Below are 24,408 nucleotides of genomic sequence, written 5' to 3' on the forward strand. Positions count from 1 at the left end.
ATAACCTACTGATTTGCAATGTCGTTAGAGAGTTTAAAATATTTTATTTTTTGTTTGTACCTACCTGCATCATAAAATTAACGTCCTCTTTGTTTGAAGACCGAGGTGGGGTTTCCTTTACTCTCGATGGTTTTTCCTCTTCTTTGCTTCTTGATAAACTTCTTCTTGTTTTCTCTTTTTCCTTTTCTAGGCTTGATTCTTTTTCGAAACTGTTTTGAGCTTTTAATAAGTTCATCTGCAACAGACCAATAACATATCGATGTACTTGGATTGTAATTTAGTAGAGCTTATTAATAAAGGATTAATAGTTTTGGATATATTATTTTATTATAGTTATGGATATGTGAATACCATTCCCTCGATTAACTTTAACGCACGGCGCGCAACCACGCGCTTTGATGATGACCTTTTAAGTTTATTTCTGGCCTCGCAACAGACTGAAGAGCTGTGGTAGACAGTTCTAGCATCTTGACCCACTTTATATTTCTTTTATAGATTTTGTGTTTATTCAGTTAAAACGTAAACTAAACACTTATAGATCGGCCGATATTGTTTGTAAGCATTCTCAAGTGATAAAATATTTTCTGTATCGTAAATGATTTGGAATTCTTAATGGATACTGTCTTCGCTCCCGTTTTAAACATAGGTACACTTTTATGACTATTATAAAACTGATGTGATACATCCGGTTCATCTCATCAGAATAGTACCACTTTTACGTCAAGGAGTGACGTGTAGCAATAATTCTTAAAACAGTTAGAGTGGATATTAAAAATTTAAAAATACATAGTAGAACGGGCATAATCTTGATTGTAAAACATCAAAAGAATGCCTAAGTACAGACAGGTTTCAGGAATGTTATTCTTGTAGAAGTCTGGACTGGAGGAAAATTCGACTTATTTAATAATAACACGAGACACGGCGACTATATTTTCACCTTGATAAAAAATTGTACTGTCAATAGAGAGCTCTCAAGTTTTGCTACATATTCGAAAGCCCCTAGATGAAGTAGACTCGGCTTTCATCATTTCACGACGTCCCCGTAATAAGATGCAGTGTCAGGAGCTGTCGGAAAACGCAGTCGAATAACGCTTGCAGGATATTATTGTTACCTTGCGCACGCGTTCGGCCAGTGAATCATTCTTGTTGATGGTGAGACTGGCGGAGGCGGGCGGCGGCGACGCTGACGGCCGGCGCAGCGTCACCGTGTCTGCATAATGCAAATGATTTATTACTTCTAAATAAAACCTAGTCTACAAGTTAAACACATTCTTAAAATCACACAATTCAGATAATCCTTTTTATAACGCTCATAAAAGCCACTGACGTCAGACTTGAGAGGAAATGGAACGATCAATGCGAGCGTTGTTTTTCAGAGTAGGAATCCGTACGCAATTATGAACAAGAGTCGGTCCCATTGCAGTGCGTAGACTGAAGATGGCTGTGTTGTGTGACATATAAATAAGTACATACCTATATATGTATCATATATACCTATGGGTTAAAAAATAAGAGAGATGAGAATGTTAAGATGGATGTGATGTGTGGCGTGATGAGAATGGATAGGATAAGGAATGAGTATATAAGAGAAAGCCTGAAAGTTGCACCCATAACAGAAAAAGTAAGGGCAAATTGTCTAGCGTGTTAAGGGCATGTGACCAGTGGCGTAACTAGGGGGGGGTTGGAGGGGGCACGTGCCCCGGGCGCCGTCCAAGGGGGGGCGCCAAAATGGGCAAAAGACTACCTCTCCGCCTTGCCAAAAGGCAGCAGGGAAACCTTTGTCAGTCGTATTTACCACCATACCACTGTGAAGTGTGAAATGCGGATGGTATTCTGGCCCACAGCGGAAAAGAGAAAGCCGATCTTTTAGGTACTCTTTTTGCCTCAAACTCGACCTTGAAAGGCGACGGTAGCGCCCTACTGCCCACCATCCCGCAGTGCGAATACTCTATGCCAGAAACTTCTATCGAGCAGAGGGATATTGACCGGCGGGAGTTGCTATGCTTTCGTTTTATAAGGCGAGCGGGCCGAGTGCTTCAGAGTTGTGTCCCGTATTAGCGCGTCTTTTCCGTTAGGGGTCTTCTGTCGAAGTTACCATCTTATGGACTGTCCAAGAGACTACCTATGCAAATGGATCGCTAGCCCTTTGTCCGGCAGGCGCATATGAGCCGTAGTAGACGGAACCTGGCCGCGTAGCCAAGATGCCAATCGCTTACGCTCTGTAGCGATCGAAACGCAACTGTCACTGTCACACTAATAAGGAAGAGTGATAGAGAGACGTAATGCTTTTCGTTATCGAAGCGATAGCGATTGTAACCTTGGCTAGGCCGGCTGCTCCAATAGCTGCTGCTGCTGCTGCATATCTGTGACATGTTGTCTATCGACGACATTCATCGATATGCGGACGACAGTACTATACAGGTATGGCTAAAAAATAACTACATTCCCGTTGCCAGGGAGGTTTTGGGATTATACTGAGCAACTTTTACTACGGGACCAACCCCGAAATCGCGAAAAAAAAGTTTACCCTCCCATAGAAAATGGACGAGCCAAAATGTAGGAAACAGTCAAATTTTTTTTCGCGACTTAGGGGTTGGAGTCAAAGTAAAAGTTGCTCAGTATAATCCCAAAACTTCCCTGGCAACTTTTTAGCCACCCTGTATACAGGCTGGTCCAAACCATGACGCCCAAAAATTTTTTTAGAATACTCGTCGTGGGTTATCAGAATAAACCCCATGTACGATGTTAGCCGATATTTCGTAGTTTTCGAGACTTTTAACTTTTGTTAAGAAATTCCGGGGTGAAGCTTTGCTTTGCTTTTATGCCTTCTTTGCACTGATAAGATGAAATAGCGATGGGGAAGTGACCCCATAAAATAATAGTAGAAATAACAAAAGAGGACTTTTTAATGAATTACTAATTTGGAAGCTTTCCACCTCAGTTCCTTTGACCGGCGTCTCTGACAAATTATGACTATTGAGTATCACTTTTTTGACCTTTTAAAAAACTTAGGGTCTAGCAGTTTCTAATATAACCAAAAGTCCTTGAAATCGCTTGTATTTTTTATTTATTTAGGTAAGGGCAACATCTAAGCTTGACATGCTTGAACGTAAAACTTGTCTTTTTTTTCCCAACTCAGCCAAGTAAGGATGCTGATTTTTTTTTGCAACTGCGCCGTTTGTCAAGGATTATGTTACAAAAAGAAACAATTAAAAAAGTTCAATCGTTTTTTTTTAAATAAATTAATTGCTTCACCCCGGAATTTCTTAACAAAAGTTTAAAGTAATAAAAATCATAACTCGAAAGTACGAAAAGTCGGCTAACATACATACCTATTCTAATAGCCCAAAGCGTGAGCAACGAAAAAAAAATTTTACGTCATGGTTTGGACCACCCTGTATAACACATGCCGTGCCAATATCACTCGGTCTGTGATACTAGAATGTCGTGAAAAGCCTGTGTCAGGTATCGAGAGCATTCTATCCGGAGTTTCGGTGTGGGATCGGGACAATTTAGTCCAATTCAATCCCACCAAGACTCAATTTTGCGCGTTTACCACTAAGAAAACCTCATTTTTCAAGGCATAACCCTTCCCATGTCGGGAGTATTGGGAGCCTCGATCGGTGTTGACATCTCCATCAGTGATGTCCAATAATTTTGTAGCCACCTTGCTGGGTAGGCTGCGCTCGTATCCAAAAAACTCGGTGTGCTCAATAAAGGGAGGCGATACTTTATTCTGGGGTAGACTGATCCCATATATTGAGTACTGCTGTCACCTTTGGACAGGAGCATCTGGATGCCACCTTGGACCCTTCAAATCAGTCCAAAGGCGCGCGCTGTACCAATGAATAGTCTACGATCCCAAACTCAAGCGATATTGAACCTTTAAGTCTAAGGAGATCTCCGAAAAAGAAGTTTATAAGATTTAAAATGCAGGTGGGTCGTAAGCTTGCTAGCCACCGATGTACTAAAAAAAACATAGGTACACTGTATTTGTCTAAATTAAAAGTAAACTTTAATAAGCAAAAAATAACCCTTTCGTTTCGTTAGTTCATTTCGTTTGGGGGGGGGGGGGGCGCAAATTTGGTGTCTGCCCCGGGCGCCATATCCTCTAGCTACGCCTCTGCATGTGACGAGCGATGTGGACGAGAAAGGTATTACGAATGAATGTGGAGGGAAGTACGAGGAAAAGGTTGATGGACTGCGTGAGAGATGATATGAAACGAACGCAAGTTAATGATGAGATGATGAGGTGTGGAAGAGAAAGACATGCTGCACCGACCCCAAGTGAATGGGAAAAGGGCAAGAGAATGATGATGGCGTTAAAAAATAATGTCGAAATCTACCTGTAGCGACGGCGGTCTGGCCAGTGTCGAGGGCGGGCAGCGGCCCCGTAAGCCGCCGTTTGGGCAGCTTCAAACTGACGGTCACAGCGTTGCTCGTCTCCTCCGCGGCAAGGTCCGGCGTCGACGTCCACGATGATTTCGGTTTACCGAACCCTGCAAACAACGCTGTCCAGTAGTGTTCTTGTACACCTTTTACCAGGGAGTGTTCTCGTAGTTGGTGGGACTCAAGTAAGGAACTGATTTCATGGCATTATGTAGGACATACAGGGAGTCATTCTTTAAAAGCTCTCGACATAAGATAAAATAATACACTAAATATGTAGTCCGATCGCTGTGTCTCGCTCCAACCTATGGTTATCGCTACCGCCGTCGCAAGTCGCTCAATGTCGTGGCCGAGCCGTTAAAGTTATGTAAGCTAGTGGCGTTAATCGTCCCTACTTAACCTGTATTTAATTAATTACAAGCTTAAGTAATTGAAGGTCGGCTGGCTCTATCGACCACGGGACGATGAAGGGATCGGCCCTTTGACCCTTACCCCATTTATAAAATTACTTGGCAAGTGCACACATACGTAACGTATTTATTCAGCGAGGTAGGTTCTTTACCATAAGAGGCTCCTATTTATGTAAGTACCTCTCTTGTTTGGTGTCTATGCATGTCAATATAAGTAAAGATTAGTTGAGTAACTATTTCGTTTTTTCCGATGCGTTACATTACATCCTAAGAAATTGAGCTAATATTAGGTACATGTTTTAATGTTTTCAATAGTTTTACCCGTGGAGAAGGCGTCTTTCTTGGGCGGCTCCGTGCTAAGGTTGGTGGTGGACGCCCACCCTCGGCCCGTCCTCTCCCTGTCTGCGCCATTTTCCTCGTCACGACCCCTGCAACAAATATGTAAGTAATTCAGCTGCTTGAAAAGGCTAACTCGTGATACAGCGTGCCGTGCTCGATACGACCGTTGGCCGGCGTTTGGTCAGCTAAGTATTTTTCATTTCTAATGCTCTGAAAGAGGGTCATTGTTGTTCTAAAAGGTGTGCAGAAAATGATACATTTCTGCACTAGAGCATTTTAGGTTCCAATTAAGTACGATTTTATTAATTTCTTTACGAAAAGCAATTGAAATTTGAGTATAAATGGATTTGTTATACAATTTCCATCCTAATATTTGACTCCCCATTCCACAAATAACGATACTTTTGCCTAAATTGTTAATTGAAAGTACCTACCCTCAAAAAATACGATACAAACTTATTTTTACTTACTTAGAATGATGTTTTATAAAAAAAACATGCATTTTGCTTCCCTCGTATTCGAAATGAAAAGTAGAGTTAATAGAATCAGGCGTTACTTTGCGGAAATCCATATTAATTAAAACCAAAATATTACTTTGCTAATCCGCATAAAAAGATAACGTGCTAGTCAATCAGTGCTAACCCGTTATACTTACTTGCGTATTTTTTGCATGCAATTAATTTTCCCACCCTCCCACCGCAAAAACCGTTTCCGTTGCCGGACGTCAGACCGTCAACAGCTCCTGAGGATGCCTCGTAGAGAGGCGAAACACGTGTCGAGTATTATTCTTTTGGTGGTGGTTTGTTATATTTATTTGCGTATTTATTTTTGCGGTGGGAGGGTGGGAAAATTAATTGCATGCAAAAAATACGCAAGTAAGTATAACGGGTTAGCACTGATTGACTAGCACGTTATCTTTTTACGCGGATTAGCAAAGTAATATTTTGGTTTTAATTGAAAAGTAGAGTGTTTAACTCGGTTGGAAGGCATCATTTCAGCCTCGGACTATTGGGCAGTTATTAAACTACCTCGCCAGAAATGAGTGCCTTTCATCCCTTGTCCATCCATCTAATATTGTCCGACCAGTGTGCTACGAAAATGAAGACGGATATCAAAATAAAGTATGTAAGAGCGCATTTACGAAAACTTAAAATATCTGCCGTATCCGAACTAGATCCATTCTAGATATGTTAAGGCCTGGCCAAACAGCCGGCGCGACGCAGCGCCGCGTCCGCGCCGCGCGACCGCGGCACATGCTAACAGGTTACCGACGTCAAACAGACTGCGTCCCGCCGGTATCACGCCTCGCTTCTGTCGCGCCCCGCGCCGCGCGGCCCCTTGCGTCCACGCGGCGCGTGCGCAGCGCTGCGCCGCGCGGACGCGGCGGCCCGCCGCGTCGCGCAAGGTCACATCAGTAGGATCGGACGTTAGGCAGCGAGCGGTGCGCCGCGTTCGCGCGCGCGATGAGGGCGTGTTGAGAGCGTGAGGCCGGCGCGATCCGCGCGCGCCCTGTTTGAACAGGCATCGCGTCGGCATCACGCGGCGCGGACGCGGCGCTGCGTCGCGCCGGCTGTTTGACCAAGCCTTTATAGTTCGATATCAACTAGTTCTCTTTTGCAGCGCAATTCGGGCAACCAATTTCACTTTTACATTATCAGAGTAAGATAGGTATCTATTAGATGTAAATCGGATCTCTAAGTCATATCCTGTGGAAATCGTTCAAGAGTATCTCCAGAATCGCGCAAATGTCAAATTTGACAGGTCAGGTTAAACATATCGTTATCGTATCTTGGTGATGTCTAATAGATGTCTATTTCAAAATCCGAATCGGGCCCTAAGAGAAGCGGTTTGAATTCGGCTTGGGTCCCCATTTGGCAATGATGATGTAGGTATATGAGTCCTTTTTGAATGGCTCTCTACAAGCTACAACTTTATCAACGATGCTTCTTAACAAAAGGTCGAAAACTAAACAAAAGAAAATATTAATGTTTATGATGAGAGCGTTTTTCGGAGATAAAATTGCTTTGTATCTTAAGCCACTTTTAAGCGCTGGTGGCCTAGCGGTAAGAGCGTGCGACTTTCAATCCTGAGGTCGCGGGTTCAAACCCCAGCTCGTACCAATCAGTTTTGCGGAACTTATGTACGAAATATCATTTGATATTGGCCAATGGCCAGTCGCTTTTCGGTGAAGGAAAACATCGTGAGGAAACCGGACTAATCCCAATAAGGCCTAGTTTCCCCTCTGGGTTGGAAGGTCAGATGGCACAGTCGCTTTCGTAAAGACTACTAAGACTAGTGCCTACGTCAAATCATGGGATTAGTTGTCAAGCGGACCCCAGGCTCCCATGAGCCGTGGCAAAATGCCGGGATAACGCAAGTAAGAAGAAGAAGGTTCGCTCACTATAATATACCTACTAGTTATAGGGAGATCATCATCATCATTGGCCTGTCACATCAATAAGATGATGGTTTAAACAGCGTCCATATTAAGAGTGCGGCACTTCCGCAAATGACTATTAAGTCCAATGCGAGAACGGCAACGCCGACCGCATAGCTGGCAGGAGAATGCCGTGCCCGCGGTGACGAAGGTGGGAGAGCGGCGCGCTGGTCTCAGTTCTCGCCTAGTGTGAAGGAGGCTAAACCACGTTTCATCGTGTGCAACTACTCCTTCACCCAGGATTTGTCTCTAGATACGTATAGGGAGATACGTAGTAGGTATATATTACGTACCTACGTATTGATTAGTTCACTTTTTGTGTAGGTATCGATTTCAGATGTTGCTTCGTGCCAAAGCAAATTGCGCGCAGCAGGAATTTAGTGTTCAGCCCACTGATCAATCAATAGTTGATTAATTACCCCTGTATCGGTTGGGTGCAAAATCTGACCGAAATGTGGAGGTGACAGTCACGAGGTCGGGTTTGTAGACAGTAGATAATAAGTACCTATACTAATACAAATTGGCGTTGACTCTGCACTAAGTGTTAGTAGGTACATCCTTAGATCTAACTTGATTAAATGTCGTATTAATAAGAATTCCTTTCTAGGGGATGTAGGGATCTTTCAAAGTAGGTTCTCATTGCTTTCGGAATTATTTCCAACAACCTTCAACTTTTATGTAGGTACCTACTTAATCTTGAAGAACATAACATGGCTTAGGCATAATGTATTGGCCGTTTAATGAAAATATGTAGTGTAAGAACACAGAAAAATAGGTAGGTATGTTTGTATTATGTTAACATTAATTTCATAGTTTCTGAGGACGAGTTTCTTTACGTAAAAATTACAAGAGCATTTTTCAAAACCAAATTTCATTTCGGCAATCCGCTATAGGTAAGTAAGTATTATTTTTGCCATTTTCGTCTTACTAGACAACGTCACAGAATAAATAATACAATGTCACAGCCTTACATCTCATGCGCAATTTGGGACCCATGGAAGATATTTTTTCGCTCGTTCGTTGTGTTTCTGTATCATAGCTAAAGAGTAAAGAGTTGAAAAAAAGATTGGGTGGAAAACTCAACCCTGAAGGCATAATTTTGACTCACGATATGAGTCCCTATGTTATACTGATTACGATATGTATACTGTGCGTACGGTGCGTCAATCCGTCACTGCTGCCGAGCGCAATGCAAACAATTCGTAAAGACGCTCTGGAATTTGGAAATGTGCCACATCCTCTTTTTGTTTCAATGAAAAAGGCAGAAAAAGAATCACGAAAATGGATAACTTACGTAGATTACGCTTTAAGTATATGAATTGTGTGCCGAACGATTGTTGTTTTGTAAAGTAGATTGGTTGGTCCATTATGATAAGTTTAGTATAAGTAATTTAAGTAAATTATAATAATTATGGATACCTAACAGTACCATAATTTAAGTACCAGACTAAAACTCTAATTGAACCATTTGTACCAGGGAGGCAATTTAAAATTTAAAATCGAGAAAGTGACGTAAGTATTTAATTTACATGGTCAGAATTAATGTGTTGCGTTTTATATCTGGTTTTTTATGTGGCAATTGTTATTATCAATCTTACTGTATTTGTTTTAAAACTACAGACGGCCGGTATAATCACTTCGGCCGTGATAAATATTATCATTGATAAATGATTATTTGTGATAACAAAATCAATTATGCAAGCTTAGTTAAGCTATGCTCTCGGGCATAGCGTTCACACCAAAACGTTCCACCGCTACCTACTCTTCTACTGCCCGTTAATAACTGCCGCTAAGCCGCCTGCTGTGTCCAAGTCTAAGCAGCAGCCGAAAAAAGAGGTGCTGGGGCCAAATTCGAAACGTACAACTGTCAGATTTCGCATCCACGTCACATCAACAGTTGATTTTATTGCATACTGAGTCTTGATTCCATCAACGGTGGATAATATCATTTGGTACAACCAAAACTCAACTCTAAACTAAGGGTGGTTCGGTTTGGTTTGCTTGTCACCCTAACTGTGGATTGTTAATGTCAAATTTTGACATTGTACGTATTCGAGAACTTATGATTTTTCCCACATCAACGGGAGATCAACACGAAACGTCAAACGTCGCTTGTCGAATAGGGGTCCAGAGCTTTCGATAAGGATCAATCACAGCCGACTAGGCGAAGGCTAGACGATTTCAACGAAGACGACGTTCTATGGGAATCGCGATGCGACAGAGATGATTTTAAAAAAGTAGAGAAGTCAAAAAAGCCAGCTCTTCAGAATCAGTGCGGTACACGTCTTGCAACATCGACGGTGCGACGCTGCTGCATGTATACCTTACGAAGGTCGAGGACATCGTAACCTATATTTACAAGTCAAGGTCGGATTCATCCTGAGTGGCGTGAAGTTGCTCGATTCGATACAATGTGACTCTTAATTATTTTGTGGTGAGGGTTCCGAATGAACGTCTAGCGACCTATACACAAAGGAGGAGTATTGGCCGAAGAGTGTCAAATACCTATAAGTTCTGAAGGAACATTTGTGTTAAGGTCTATATATTATGGGTTCCTTGAGGTCCAACTCCGCAAACATACGTCAGATCCAGACCTTGAAACGTACCAGAAGCGCAAAAATGTGTAGTGCCATGATAGTTTGGCCAGACAGGAACGACTCTTGCAGAATAAAAAACTTAAAACTGAAAATGGTAAATTCTTTTATTTTGCCACGAATAAACGCTCTCTAAATATTCTTCTTTATTCTAAAATTAATAAAAAGAAGTAAAATCGACTTCAAAAAGGATAAAACTGTCGATGATTGAGTATTAGTCTTTGTGAAACTCGACTTATGAAAGCACCCTTGTGGGCTAGGTACCAGAGTCAGACCAAGAAGAGTCTGCAGCGGATTTGATAGCCCACGCAGTGCAAGGATTATTTTAAACGTCAAACTTGTATGAAATCATGACGTATAAATAACACTGGCACTGCGAGGGCTATCAATATCGCTGCAGACTTTTTGTAGCTTACCTCTTTTTTTAATTTTAGACCCTGTAGTTTCGGAGATAAAGGGGGGGGGGGATGGCCACTTTTTGGCTATTTTTAACCGACTTCCAAATCTCAAAGAAGGAGGTTATCAATTCGGTTGTATGTTTTTTTTTATTTTATTTTTATTTTTTTTTATGTTTGTTACTCCATAACTCCGTCATTACTGGACCGATTTTGAAAATTCTTTTTTTGATTGAATGTATGTGCATACAGATTGGTCCCGTTTTTGTCAAAATCCAGTTCTGATGATGGGATCCATGAGGAATCGAGGGAACTCCTCAAATCTTAAAGGCATACACATAGTGATTTTTGGTTTTTTATCAACGAATCAAGCATATACATCCAAAAAAGTGACATTTGATGAAGTGGAACTGCTGATGATGATCAGAACGGAACTCTTCAACGACGCATAGTTCACGGTTGGCGATTTGTCCTCTTCAAATCAATCAAATCAAATCAAATCGTTTATTGACCAAATATTTTTACAATTGACATCACAGATTGAACTTAGCAGAAAATTTGATTTTACAATTAAACTTAATATCCATCGGCCCCAAACTAGGCGCAGCCTGTATCTCGGGAACCGGAAAAATAGAATTTACTGAGAGACTTTCACAAAACTGAATATGATGGCCGTTTTTTTTTTTTAAGAACTATCTAATATAAATTTAATTTAAGTACAAAAAATGCATGCAGGAATATATACAAACAAAAAGCACAATCAGAAATAAACCATGCAGCGTAAGTGGATTTAAATTTAAGGAGTGAATTGTGTGTGTGTGTGTGTGTGTGTGTGTGTATACGCTACCTAAGTACGAATAATTTCTTCTGTCTGATCGTAAGACTGTGTAAGAAGCCATTTCTTAGTTTTCGATTTTAATACAGAGCAAGAGAAGTCATCAAATTTACATAATTTAGAAACCCTATTGTAGACTATGGGGTGCAGGAAGAATGGAAAGCGTTTGGCGAAAGCAGTGTTAACTCGAGGACAACAGACAGTCAGGTGATTAAGACGTTTTTGACGACGTCTGACGTGGTCTACAGAAGCTACAGCAGTTCGATGAGATTCAGTAACAGCTTTTACTACGAAAAGTTGACGAACTCTAAGAACTGACGTTTCTCCGTACAACTCGTTGGTAGGATAGCGGAAAGGTTTCCTCAGCATTACCTTCAGCACAGCTCGCTGCGCCCTTTCTACCTCTATCATTGCACATTTGGCGGCGCCACCCCAGGCCGCAATACAGTACTGAATAATAGATTGGCAGAGTGCAAAATACACAAGCTTTAAAATATCCCGGGATGCCCCACCCCTTAGAAGCTTCATAACATAAATAACTTTTCTCACCCTACCAGATAGTATTTTGATGTGTTGTCTAAAGGACAGCTTTTGGTCAATCACCACTCCGAGATACTTGACCGTCTCAGCGCGTTCAATGGAGTCGCATAAACCGTGACTGGACGACAATGCCAAAGTGTTACAAGAGAGAGGTGCTGACGAAAGTGTTTTATAAAAAGTTAAAAATTTTGTTTTTTTAGTATTCAAGGTGAGTAAATTTTTATCCAGCCAGTCCGCTACACATGACATACCAGTTTCTGCCATAGAGGTTACCTCAGGCCACGAACGCCCACTGAAGAGGACCACAGTATCGTCAGCATAACATATCAACTCTGTGTTCTGCAGCTGAATTGAAAGAATGTCATTCATATATATAAGAAAGAGCGTTGGCCCAAGGATGCTTCCCTCTTCGTTATGTTTGTTAAGCAAGTTAAATTTTTAAGCCACATTTTTGTCAAGCTCGAGTTCTGATGATGTGATCCATGAGGAATCAAGGGAACTCCTCAAATCTTAAAGGCATGCGTATAGAGATTTTTGTATTTACATCAGAAAATCAAGCATTTTCATTAAAAACTGTTGCATTTGATGAAGTGGAACTGCTGATGATGATCAGAACAGAACTCTTCAACGACGCATAGTTCACGGTTGGCGATTTGTCCTCGTCGTTATGTTTGTTAAGCAAGATAAGTTTTTAAGCCACATTTTTGTCAAGCTCGAGTTCTGATGATGGGATCCATGAGGAATCAAGGGAACTCCTCAAATCTTAAAGGCATGCGTATAGAGATTTTTGTATTTAGATCAGAAAATCAAGCATTTTCATTAAAAACTGTTGCATTTGATGAAGTGGAACTGCTGATGATGATCAGAACAGAACTCTTAAACGACGCATAGATCACGTTTGGCGATTTTTCCTTTTCGTTATGTTCGTTAAGCAAGTTAAGTTTTTAAGCCACATTTTTGTCAAGCTCGAGTTCGAGTTAGAGGGAGCAAGTGATAGTGCATGGCTGCGTCCCTTGGAGTGGCCGGCGTTGGCCCATCCTGTAGAGGAGCCATTATACACAAGCGAAATGCTAGTAAAAAAGTGGGTGGTTTTACCTCCTTTTCTACATAGTGTACCATCTACAATAATCTTTCATCGGCCCCCATCGAAGTCGGTTTTTTTTTCTTAAAAATTATCTTAAATAACTTCGAACCTATCTTTGGGTCACTAATTTACATATGTGTACCAAATTTCAACTTAATTGGTCCAGTAGTTTCCGAGAAAATGGGCTGTGCCAGACGGACAGACAGACAGACGCACGAGTGATCCTATAAGGGTTCCGTTTTTTCCTTTTGAGGTACGGAACCCTAAAAAGATACGGCCGTTTACGAGTAGATATTTCACAAAAACATATATTTATTTATAGGGCAATGTTGTAATGTTGAATTTATTTATTGAAATAACTAATCGTCTTGATCACTAAGATCCATTGAGTACCTATAGGTGGGTTCAAAATACACAATACAAGTATTTTAGTATTGAAGTAGACTGACATATGCATCTGGTTAATAACTAGTAAGATCCAAACCAACTTGTATTCCTTATTTCACATCAAGATAATTTCTGAATATAAAGTACGTAAGTATCTTATGTGTTAATCCAATTACAAACTAAGTGTGTCAATATTCGTTAAAATAGAAGCAATATCAAGGGACGTTGATCAATTAAGATCCACAATAAGAACGATATTTAACTCATATTAATCGTCGTCTAGTACCCACAAGGCCCACAACGGCCACAACACAAGTCTCATTGAGCTTACTGGTGACTATTTAGGTCGACTCGTGTAAGATTGTATCTTCATTGTATCTACACGGTGTAACATGAGGAAACCGAATAATTTTAACAGCGTATTCCTGATAATATTTAGAGACAAAAATGTCCTATAAACTTTTTTGAAATTCTCCTAATTTCAGAGATAATATTAATAAAAAAAAACTAGTTTTTATTGTTACATAGTGTAAAAGGCCTTTGATGGTGATGTTGCTGCTATGGGACGTAGTCTAAATATCCTTATTGATAGATGTCAAAAAGTGCCAAGTAACACTTTGCAAGAAGTAGGTTTTACGAAAAAAAAAATGTAAAAATCAATTTTAAGTGACAAGTTTACCAATGACATTAATTTTTTATGTACAAATACGTTAAAAAAATTGAAAAAACAAAAAAAAAAGTTTTTTTTTCTTTTGACCTCAGAAATGCGTGGTTAAAATTATTCGGTTTCCTCATGTTACACCGTGTATATTTATTTAATTACACTAAAAAATAAATCTTTAAATTAAATAGTAATAGTTTATTCATGGCAAAGGATTAACAGATAAAAAGAGAAAAATAAAACAATTTCTCTAATTTATATTTAACATAAAACGTATTCATAATTTCAACTGAAATTGGTTATACCGATTGGTTTATTTGAACTACGCTACCAACAAAATTACCGGTCTATATATTTATATCAGGTTATGGGCTCAGTAAAAACAAGTGTTATTGATAAGTATTTAAAAAGAGCATGTACAAACTTAAATTACCAATGTACGTAACCTAATCAAATTATTAGGACCTAAAGCACCCTAAACAGACCAATCAATAGATAACTCAATTAATGTGTAAATCTTACTACTGTTTATATATTTTTTCTTGACATCTCATCCCTCTAGCGTTATATTTTAACTGAATGTTCATATCCTTCTGTGCACACATGTTTGGAGTTATAGTCCAGATCTGAACTGTAAGTGTAAATGTCTGTAACTTGTTTTGTGAGCCAAATAAATAAAAAAATAAATAAATAGGTAAATAAAAATCAACTAATATAAATCTGGCATAAATATAAATAACGTTTAGGTGCAATAACTCTGACCTGACCATAGTGACCATGTAGCAAAGTTAGCTGAGAATTGGGTATAAGTAAGTAATTGTAACCCTACTCTAGATTTTACGTATGCCCTCAGCATTCAGTTTCATTATTTGCTCTGTGACTTTGCTAATCACTCTACAACCCATCATTTTGTCATCGTCAAAATATAAGCCAAGGTCTCTGCCACAACTCGGCCTAAAAAATTGACCTATTTCCCATCGAAATACTTTTTAACCAGAAAGAATTTTGTTTTGGCGCCCTGAAACAAGAAGGGATTCTATTTCGACTTCCTCGTACGCCATTATCTCATTTGCTTAATGTTCGGTTTGTTTCAGACATCAAGGGTGCAATTATTAATTGGTAGAATCAACTTTTTCTTGTCATTAGTTGCCATGGTTACGGTCTCCTGGGTCACACTTAGAATACTAGTTATTTCGTATTTAAATGAACCAAACTTGCATTTTTGGTAGTTACAAAGCCTTTCCATAATGGGACATCTACTAAGCACGTTTGTAGAACATGGTACAGCAGCTCTTCTAAGAAACTATGCTACTATAGAAATAGTTGATCGACCCAATTACGTAGAAACTCAAGTTATGTCAACATGTGACTCTTGCGTCCTACTACAGCCTCATCGGATTGGCGAAACCTACAGTCCATTTCTTACATGATTGCATAGCGCGAACCATTTTTCAATATTAACGATATGAAGACTAGTTACTATTTTCAAGTGTTGGGGAAAAGGTTACTACCGTGACGCAGGCGAGCTCCAACTGGAAAGGCTGGGAGTGGAGGCAGTGAAGTCTTCAGCGCGATTGGTGCTGCCGCGGCCTCCGTTACCCCCACCGTGCTCCTTGTAGTCGCGGAAGCAGCGCTTGCAGCGCGTTGGCCACCGCACCTGCGGGTGGAAACCCAGCGGGCACAGCGGGTCCCCTTTTTGCACATACAAATGATGCATCTTCACAACACTACACTTCACAAAAATGCACTAAAATGTCAACGATTTCACCTAAATGCAGCAACTACACCAACACATCAATCACATCGTTCTTCCGTCTCGCGTCATCATAGCTCTTTAACCGAGTCAATCACTGTAAATCCTCCGCGCATTCGACTATCAAACGGCGGTACACGGTTAGGGATTACTATATGTTTATGGAATGAGCTTTACGATTCTATGCTATAAATAATAATTTATTTAACTAGTAACGTGCTCCGGGAGTTCGTACGTCTGCACCCAACAGTAGCAATAAAAATATCCCGCTGCTTAGCACTGAACCGGGCGACCTAAATCGGCAGCTCCTCGCCACTATTTCTCAGACTCTAGGCGCGTAAACACAAACAGTACTAGATTACCGAAGAATTTTTTTTTATGTGTGGAAAGCTCGCGGTTAATTTACGAGGGCAGCGCCGTAGTATATTGGAGAGCGGGTGTGCTGGAGTCGTGTCGTGTCGTTCGGGGTCGGGGCGGGCGGCGGGCGCAGGCGGCGGCGGGGCCGGCGAGCCGGGGACTGGCGCGCGCGCCGGGCAGCGGGCCAACTCGCCGCGCGCCTGCTGCGCCACTTAGCTCTGTTACACCACACCGCGGCCAGGCTCTCTACTGCTCCCCGCTCGACCCGACAACCAAAATAAAACCAATCGCTAATAAAACTTGGGCAGCTGCTCGATGCACTGCGGTGCATTTACCACACATCCGTCGTGCATATGCACGCCACATTTTTTCGAAAATAGTCATAAGAGTTGGACATGAAACTGGCGCGCAATATTGGCACATCACCGTAATAACTTTATGAATGAATTGACGTCATGATGAAACGTGCGAGTGCCGATTTTTTTCGATATTCTATTTCCAACAACGACCCACGCCATCATGCCTCATAAACAAGAATAGGTTGCTTTTTATCTAGAAAGCTATACGGAGGTACCTACCATAGGTATTGTTTCCTGCAAATAAAGGGGATTGACGAAAAAACCTGCTGCTTAACAAAAAATTTAAATATATTCATAAAATGAGTATTTTAGGTAATGGTAGGTATACATACATATTTACATTTACAATTCGGTAATATGCGGTTAACATAGTAGTCTAATTATAGATGTACTTATAACTTATTTAATTATATAAATTCGTAGCATGTCATTGTTTGGAAAATAATATACATTTCTATTATATATCTTATTATAAAAATGGTGATACCTGTGCACAGGCACATATTCTGTGATTATATTTATTACAAACTCAGAACTTCGCCGACAACACTGTTAAACACTAAGGTATTAAATTTATGCCTATGCACAAGAAGTTAATGTGACTTTAATATAACTAGGTAACGCTAGCCGAGGAGTACCTAAGGGTCTACGTCTAGTAGGTACGTCTATCAGAACTTTTTCCTAATTATTTTAAACAATTTTGTTGAGTTGTATGGCAAGATTAAGTTAAGGAGGGTCACGAAGATTATTTCATAGAAGTTTGACGTTTAAAATAACACTTGCACTAAACTCTACACGCTGCTTGGTCTAACTCTACACACTGTCAATTAACTGTGTCATCAAAGATACCATCGGCCACACTGTTACGGTGGGCCTTAAGCCTTAAATGTAATAAGATCCAGCGATGTACAGTTAGAAGTGTTGCTGTTTGTACAAGATATTAGGAACATTCCACGACATTGTCTACCGCTCTCCCGTACAAATGCGTAGGTTTCTGAAAATATGCTGGTATGAGTTACTTTTTCTGTGATGAAAGATATAAAAAGTTGTAACGCTAAAACATATCTAATAATACATAAAATAAAATGCGTTTGTACCATTGACGTATATGGACGGGCCTTATACTTAGGCACTAAAATCGTATTTAGTTCAATGGTGTCACTCACGAAATCGAGCCAATCGTGCAGCTTAACGCATCTAGTTGCGACCAATCGTGCGCGTGACGCGAACTCGTCAACCAATCGCGTTGTAGCGGTGTCCTGGCCCCCTTCATGCCCTATCTTACTACGAGTAAGGCCGGTCCTGAGCGGCTACCGCGAAAACCGTAATTCGCAAATTGCGGGGATCTTTCTCTTTTACTCCAACGAAGGCGTAATTAGAGTGACAGAGAAAAATCCCCGCAATTTGCGAACTTCGATTTTCGCGGTTATAGCCCTGAGATATACGTCAGTGGTTTGTACGGGACACCCCGTGGAATCATTAGCAGAAGTCTCCCTCGTTGAGTGGCTCGTCCTCTTTCTTGTCGCACACTAGCGTCTTGTAGATGACATCCTCGAAGTGAAGCGCGTTGAGTCCTTTCGGTTCCGCGACCTTGATTTTAACGTCTCCGGGGTATAGAATTTCACCTTTGTTCTTCGTACTGCCCATTACTAGTGACTTCTGAAGCTTGTCGATGCATGGAATTTCTGAAAATAAAGTATACAATATTAAAAAGGGCTAAGTATAGATACATGTCACAGTAGGTAAATTATTTTTATTTCGCAACGACTACCTTATATGTGCGTCGTCTTGTACCAAATCTTTATAAGTTTTTGGCAAAAATTTCATTTTTGGTACAAGCTTTTATCGCTGACTGTACTTTTCTTTCCACAGGCAACTAATGCTCATCGAGACAATTCTAAAAACCCCAAACACAATTAGGTTTCGTTGTTTTATAGTTAATTCCGATGGCCACCTCCGGTCTCCATCATCAGATCAGCTCGATGACACCATAATATTGCATTGTCACCCGACTTACGTATGTATGCAAAATTTCAGCTCAATCGGAAACCGGGAAGTGGATCAAATTTAACTTGCAAGATTTGATTACACACAGACAGAGTTACTTAGGTACCTACATACTCGTACTCGTATGTATGTGTATGTAATGTCTTTATGCATATGAGTAAAGTGACCATGAACCCAATTGGTATCCAGTACTCGTTCATATATATTTAATCTGGCTATTGCGTTTATGGACTTGCATCCTACTTATATCAAAGTTTAAAGCTTAAATGTATTGAAAAGCAGATAAGAGCAGCTGGTGTGTAAATACCTAAAACTCAGGTCAACTTAATTAGACAAAACATTCCTTCAAGATTGATAGCTAGTGAAGTGGACTGTATGATGAATTGGTGATATAATGGAAACACGTAGATATTATACAAATATTATAATTAAATTATTTATGAAAGAATAACAAGAACTTAATAGATAGGCGGTGACAGGCAGACTGATTGTCAAACACAAATTAAAATACTTCACAAACAATACGTTCGAAGGAGGCCGCGTGCCAGCCAGTCGCTAACATACCGGACCCCCAGTGGAACACTAACCACTGGTGGCTACTGGCTGAGGCGCGGCCTCCATCAGGATAAGTTTCCGGGCCGGTCTGCGCAGCATGCCCCCTCTGGTGTGGACGTCTGCCACGCGGACCGCTCCGTCGGGTCCTAGGTAGACCTTTGCTACCCTTCCTAGTGGCCACAAACCACGAGGGAGGGTAGGATCGGCGATCAGCACCACGTCACCCTCACTAAGGTTCCGCGAGTTGTTGTTGGGTCCCCTTGTACGTAGCATCGGTAGGTATTCCCGTAGCCATCGTGCCCAAAACTGATCTGCTAGGCGCAGCGTTCTCCGCCAGTCACATCGTCGGGATAGGTCTGCGTCTGTCAGCGACGTGGTCCATGGGACGACTGATGAGGAGCCGAGGATAAAATGGAATGGTGTCAACGCCTCTGGAGCATCTGGGGAAGACGGGACATATGTAAGTGGCCTGGAATTCACAATTGATTCGGCCTCGAGTAGGAGTGTTGACAGGACCTCTTCCTTCAGTGGTTGATTTGTTAGGCAAGATCTGAGGGCTGCTTTCACTGTCCGCACAAGCCGCTCCCAAGCGCCTCCCATGAACGGAGATGCCGGTGGGATGAAGCGCCAGTCAATTTTGTGGTTAGTGGCGTATTCTACGACCGAGTTGTCATGTAGGGAGCGCAGTTCGCGGGAAGAGCCAACAAAGTTAGTCCCGTTATCGGAAAATATGGTGGTGGGCGATCCTCGGCGAGCAATGAAGCGTCTGAGGCTCATTATAGCGCTATCTGCAGTGAGTGAGTTCACGATTTCGAGGTGAAGCGCTCTGGTTGTGAGGCACGTATATAAAGCGATGTATCGTTTCTCGCTCCGTCGATATAGCGTTACCAGAATCGGGCCAAAGTAATCAAGGCCTACGTGAGTGAATGGTCTTTTGTGGTGATCAAGACGCTCTGGTGGTAAGTTGCCGATCTGAGGTTGGATAGGTTTCGTGTTCCATCTCTTACACTTCAAGCAGGCGCTTGCTACGCTACGGATGGTTCCTCTGGCTCTTAAGATCGAATATCTTTGCCGAAGTTCATTCAAAACGAGCTCGTTAAATTGATGCGCGGCTTTGATATGTTCGTGGAGGATCAAGAGTCGTGAGATGTAGTGGCGGCCGTCGAGAATCATGGGTGATTTCATCTCGTCGTTCACTCCCGGTGCGGAACTTATGCGCGTGTTTTGTCGTATGAGGCCTTCTCCATCCAGTGTAGGCGCCAATTTCCTAATCCGACTATTATTGGGCACTGACTTCGAAGATCGTAAGTTCGATAATTCCTCAGGGAAACTCTCTGTTTGTGCTTGACGGACCAACATTTTCTCCGCTTCTATCATGTCTGACGCGTGAAGCTGGTGGGGAGACGTGGTGTTGTCAGTGTAGAGTTTGGAATTTGGATCTATTGGCCGAGACAGTTTAAGCCGGAATAGGCGTGCGCCTTGGAGAAAACGGGCAGTGGCACGTAGTAAGCGTAGCCAGGAGCTAAAACGCGTTGGGTCAGGTAATGAATTCGAGAGTGGGGTGTCGAGGAGCAGAACCATCAGATCCGATTTTAACTCGGGGTCTGATGAGGTCTCTCCCTCGTCAATGACGCGCTCGGTCGGCCAAGTGCAAGACTGTTCAACAAGGAACTGTGGACCGGTGAACCACCGATGAGTTGCGGTAAAGTCAGTTCGTTTTGGTTTTGTCGCATCGTCAGCGACGTTGAGAGAGGTAGGGATCCACCTCCAATCGGATGGATTGGTAGTTTCCAATATCTCTCCCAACCTGTGTGCCACGAAAGGTTTAAACGCGCGAGCGTCACTCCGGATCCACTTTAGGACGGTGGTTGAGTCAGTCCAGAAAATGGTTGCGGAGGGCTCAAAACGATGGGCTTGCAGAATTGTTTGCGCAAAACGCGATGCGATAAGCGCGGCTTGTAATTCTAATCTTGGGATGGAAACCGGTTTTAGGGGACAGACTCTGGCCTTACTACCGATGAGAGCTGTCGATACAGAGTCATCGCTGTAAGTGAAACGCCAATAGGCGACGCAGGCGTAGGCTTGTTCGCCACCGTCGGCGATTACGTGCAACTGGACGTCAGACAAGTCTGACCTGACCATGTACCAGCGTGGGATTTTTATATTGGCTGCAATCTGCAGCTGTGCAAACCAGTCTTTAGATTCGCTTACGTACATTTCAGGTAAGTCTGTGTCCCAGCCAACGCCTGCCCGCCATAATCTTTGAATCAAAATGCGACCCCAGATGACGACCGGCATCAAAAAACCAAGAGGGTCATAAACTTTCATGACGTTCGATAAAAGGATGCGTTTTGTCAAAGTGCTGGTCGGTATCTGGGGTACGGCACGAAACCCTAATAAATCTTGACGTGGGTTCCATTTAACACCCAAGACGCCGACGTCACTACTAGGAGGCAGGTAAACGTCAGAAGTTGCGTCGCTCCGAAGTTCCTTCGGGACAAGAGAGAGTGCCTCTGGATGGTTGGACGTCCACGCTCGCATCTCGAAACCACAATTCTTATGCACTGTGACAACGTCGGCGGCTAGTTGAGCTGCGTCAGCAACGTTTGTGTGGCTCCCAAGGTAGTCGTCCATATAGTGGTCGTCAATGATTGCTTTGCAGGCAGCGGCATAGTCAACCTCGTGCATCTTCGCGTTTTTGTTTTTTATATAGAGGGCGATGAAAGGACTCGAAACTGCGCCGAAAATCATTGACGACATGCGGTATTCCTTGAGGTCGCCGTTCTTGTCACGCCAGAGAAAACGTTGAGCATCCCTGTCCCTTGCGGCAATCTTGATCTGGGGAAACATCTCCTTGATATCGCCATTCAAGGCTACCGCACCTTCTCTGAAACGGAACAGGATGTCAAGTAGGGGCGACAATAGGTCAGGACCTTGCAGAAGCAGACTGTTGAGGCTTACGCCTTTTGTTGTGGCAGCCGCGTCATGGACTGCTCTCAGCTTCTTCTTCTGAGGATGATAGACGCCAAAGATAGGCAGGTACCAGCGAATGGAGCCATCTGGGTTGACGCAAGAGGCATTTGGTGCGGGTCGATGGTGATAAGTCTTCGAGTCACACTCTTCGGCATAGTTCTTGCTGATTATGTCGTCTATGAATTGTTGAAAGGATGCGGCAAACGCTGGGTCCTTTGACATCTGTCGCTCGAGTGCCTTGAAGCGTGAGAGTGCCTGTGGGTAGCTATCTGGTATAATTTTCGGTAGCTCCTCCTTCCAAGGCAGGCTAACTTCAAAATGGCTATCGTCAAGTTGGTGAGCGGATGATTCCAAGATGTCTACAGCCCGTTGATCCTCGCTGTTTTGACGTGGGACCTTTTTTGTAATACCCAAGGCGTCGATGTCGTATTGGCATTTTATAAGTGTATCCAAATCTTCCGTGACGTGATTTATAAATTCAAATGGCTTCGACGACAAACAGTGTGCGCCATGGAGTACCCAGCCTAATAAGGTTTTGGAGGCAACAGGGTCGTTCTTTTTTCCGCACCGCACTTCGCGACTTATGGATATATACCAGTCAGGCGCGCCGATTAGGACGGTGGGGTAAGCAATGTCACATGACAGTTCGTTTGCCAGACCTGACAGATGATCGTAATCCGTGATATTAATCGTGTCTGGATATCGTGCGCGAAGCCCTAAGGGTTCCACGGCTCGCGCGTGTTCGATCAGGTAACGATCCGGCTCGAAGGACCAAAATGATAGCTAGTGAAGTGGACTGTATGATGAATTGGTGATATAATGGAAACACGTAGATATTATACAAATATTATAATTAAATTATTTATGAAAGAATAACAAGAACTTAATAGATAGGCGGTGACAGGCAGACTGATTGTCAAACACAAATTAAAATACTTCACAAACAATACGTTCGAAGGAGGCCGCGTGCCAGCCAGTCGCTAACAAAGATAGTGCAAGAAGGCGATAAACCCGTAAAATTAAAATCAACGTAGATTCTGTGTAGGTACCTACATAATTGGTGTATTCCCATTTGTCCCCGCCCCATGTGACCGCCACTAAATATATAAGTACAACAGGCGGGAATAATTCATATGAATGCACCTATTCCCATCTGTGCCCGGCGGGGACAAATTATGAATACACCACATAATTACCTGGTTTGTGACGCAAATCTGTCGGTCATGGGTGCTTCGTCCTATTGGGCTCACACATCGTCTATTTACTTACAAGCAGCAGCAAGTAGGTATACAGAAGCAGCAGCAGGTGCCCTTATTCAATGTTATGTGCTCCACCTCCACCTTCACACCTCATACCAGTATATACGTATGTATTACATGTTATGTGCAGTAGGTACCTAAATACACACCACATACCTGAGGTAAAGACCTTTTTGATGGACGTGCCCAGCGAGGCCTCGATGACGCGCACCAGTTGCGAGAATTCCGTCCGCCTCAGCGAGCACACGTGTTCCGTGCCCTTAACGTGCACCTGGTAAGCACACTCATACCTGAGGTGACGACCTTGATGGGCTTGCCCAGGGAGGCCTCGATGACGCGCACGTCGCGTACCAGTTGCGAGGACTCGCTTGGCGTCGGCGAGCACACGTGGTTCATGCCCTGTGCAACTGATCAGCACACATACCTGAGGTGACGACCTTCTTGATGGGTGTGCCCAGCGAGGCCTCGATGACGCGCATATCACGCACCAGCTGAGAGAATTCTGTCCGCGTCAGCGAGCACACGTGGTTCATGCCCTGTGCAACTGGTCAGCACACATATCTGACGTGACGACCTTCTTGATGGGCGTGCCCAGCGAGGCCTCGATGACGCGCACGTCACGCACCAGCTGAGCGAATTCTGTCGGTGTCAGCGAGCACACGTGGTTCATACCCTGTGCAACTGGTCAGCACACATACCTGAGGTGACGACCTTCTTGATGGGCGTGCCCAGCGAGGCCTCGATGACGCGCACGTCGCGCACCAGCTGAGAGAATTCTGTCGGTGTCAGCGAGCACACGTGGTCCGTGCCTTTCATACTCTTGTCTAATGTTATGTGTTTCTCCAGCACCTGTAATTTTAAAATACATGACAATTTGAATAGCACGTTCGTAGGTTACCTAGGTGCTCAAAGTCGGTAAGTTTACAAGGATAGTTGTGACAATGTATGCAGACTTCTACAAAATTATGTCTGATACGTATGGTTCTGCCAGACCTTGAATGCTTCGTTTTAAATGATATCAATTGAAAAGGCCACGGTGCAATTTCGATTCTGAATTCATTGATAATTGATGTA

The 24,408-nt window shown here is 42.6% G+C and overlaps 2 protein-coding genes across 7 annotated transcripts in view; both read right to left on the bottom strand.

The window, feature by feature from the left end:
* The window catches only part of LOC134680056 (myosin-11), a 54,099-nt gene extending 37,653 nt beyond the window's left edge, over nt 1-16,446 (bottom strand). For 3 of the 5 annotated variants that reach the window (XM_063539062.1, XM_063539061.1, XM_063539060.1), the window contains exons 1-5: nt 15,583-16,446; nt 5,121-5,227; nt 4,347-4,499; nt 1,113-1,210; nt 65-235 (exon numbers count right to left, since the gene is read on the bottom strand). In XM_063539062.1, coding sequence (XP_063395132.1) covers nt 65-235; nt 1,113-1,210; nt 4,347-4,499; nt 5,121-5,227; nt 15,583-15,788 — 735 coding nt within the window. In that variant the 5' untranslated portion in view covers nt 15,789-16,446. The remainder of the gene's footprint in view (nt 1-64; nt 236-1,112; nt 1,211-4,346; nt 4,500-5,120; nt 5,228-15,582) is intronic. The other 2 variants (XM_063539063.1, XM_063539064.1) reach the window with 2 other exon arrangements.
* A 364-nt stretch (nt 16,447-16,810) lies between these two features.
* Nucleotides 16,811-24,408, bottom strand: part of LOC134680099 (sialic acid synthase) — a 300,274-nt gene continuing 292,676 nt past the window's right edge. For both annotated transcript variants that reach the window (XM_063539144.1, XM_063539143.1), the window contains 2 exons: nt 24,033-24,183; nt 16,811-18,225 (listed from right to left, as the gene is read on the bottom strand). In XM_063539144.1, the coding sequence (XP_063395214.1) occupies nt 18,020-18,225; nt 24,033-24,183 (357 nt within the window). In that variant the 3' untranslated portion in view covers nt 16,811-18,019. The remainder of the gene's footprint in view (nt 18,226-24,032; nt 24,184-24,408) is intronic.

This window comes from Cydia fagiglandana, chromosome 3, assembly GCF_963556715.1.
Source record: "Cydia fagiglandana chromosome 3, ilCydFagi1.1, whole genome shotgun sequence".
In the NCBI taxonomy this organism is placed as follows: domain Eukaryota; kingdom Metazoa; phylum Arthropoda; class Insecta; order Lepidoptera; family Tortricidae; genus Cydia; species Cydia fagiglandana.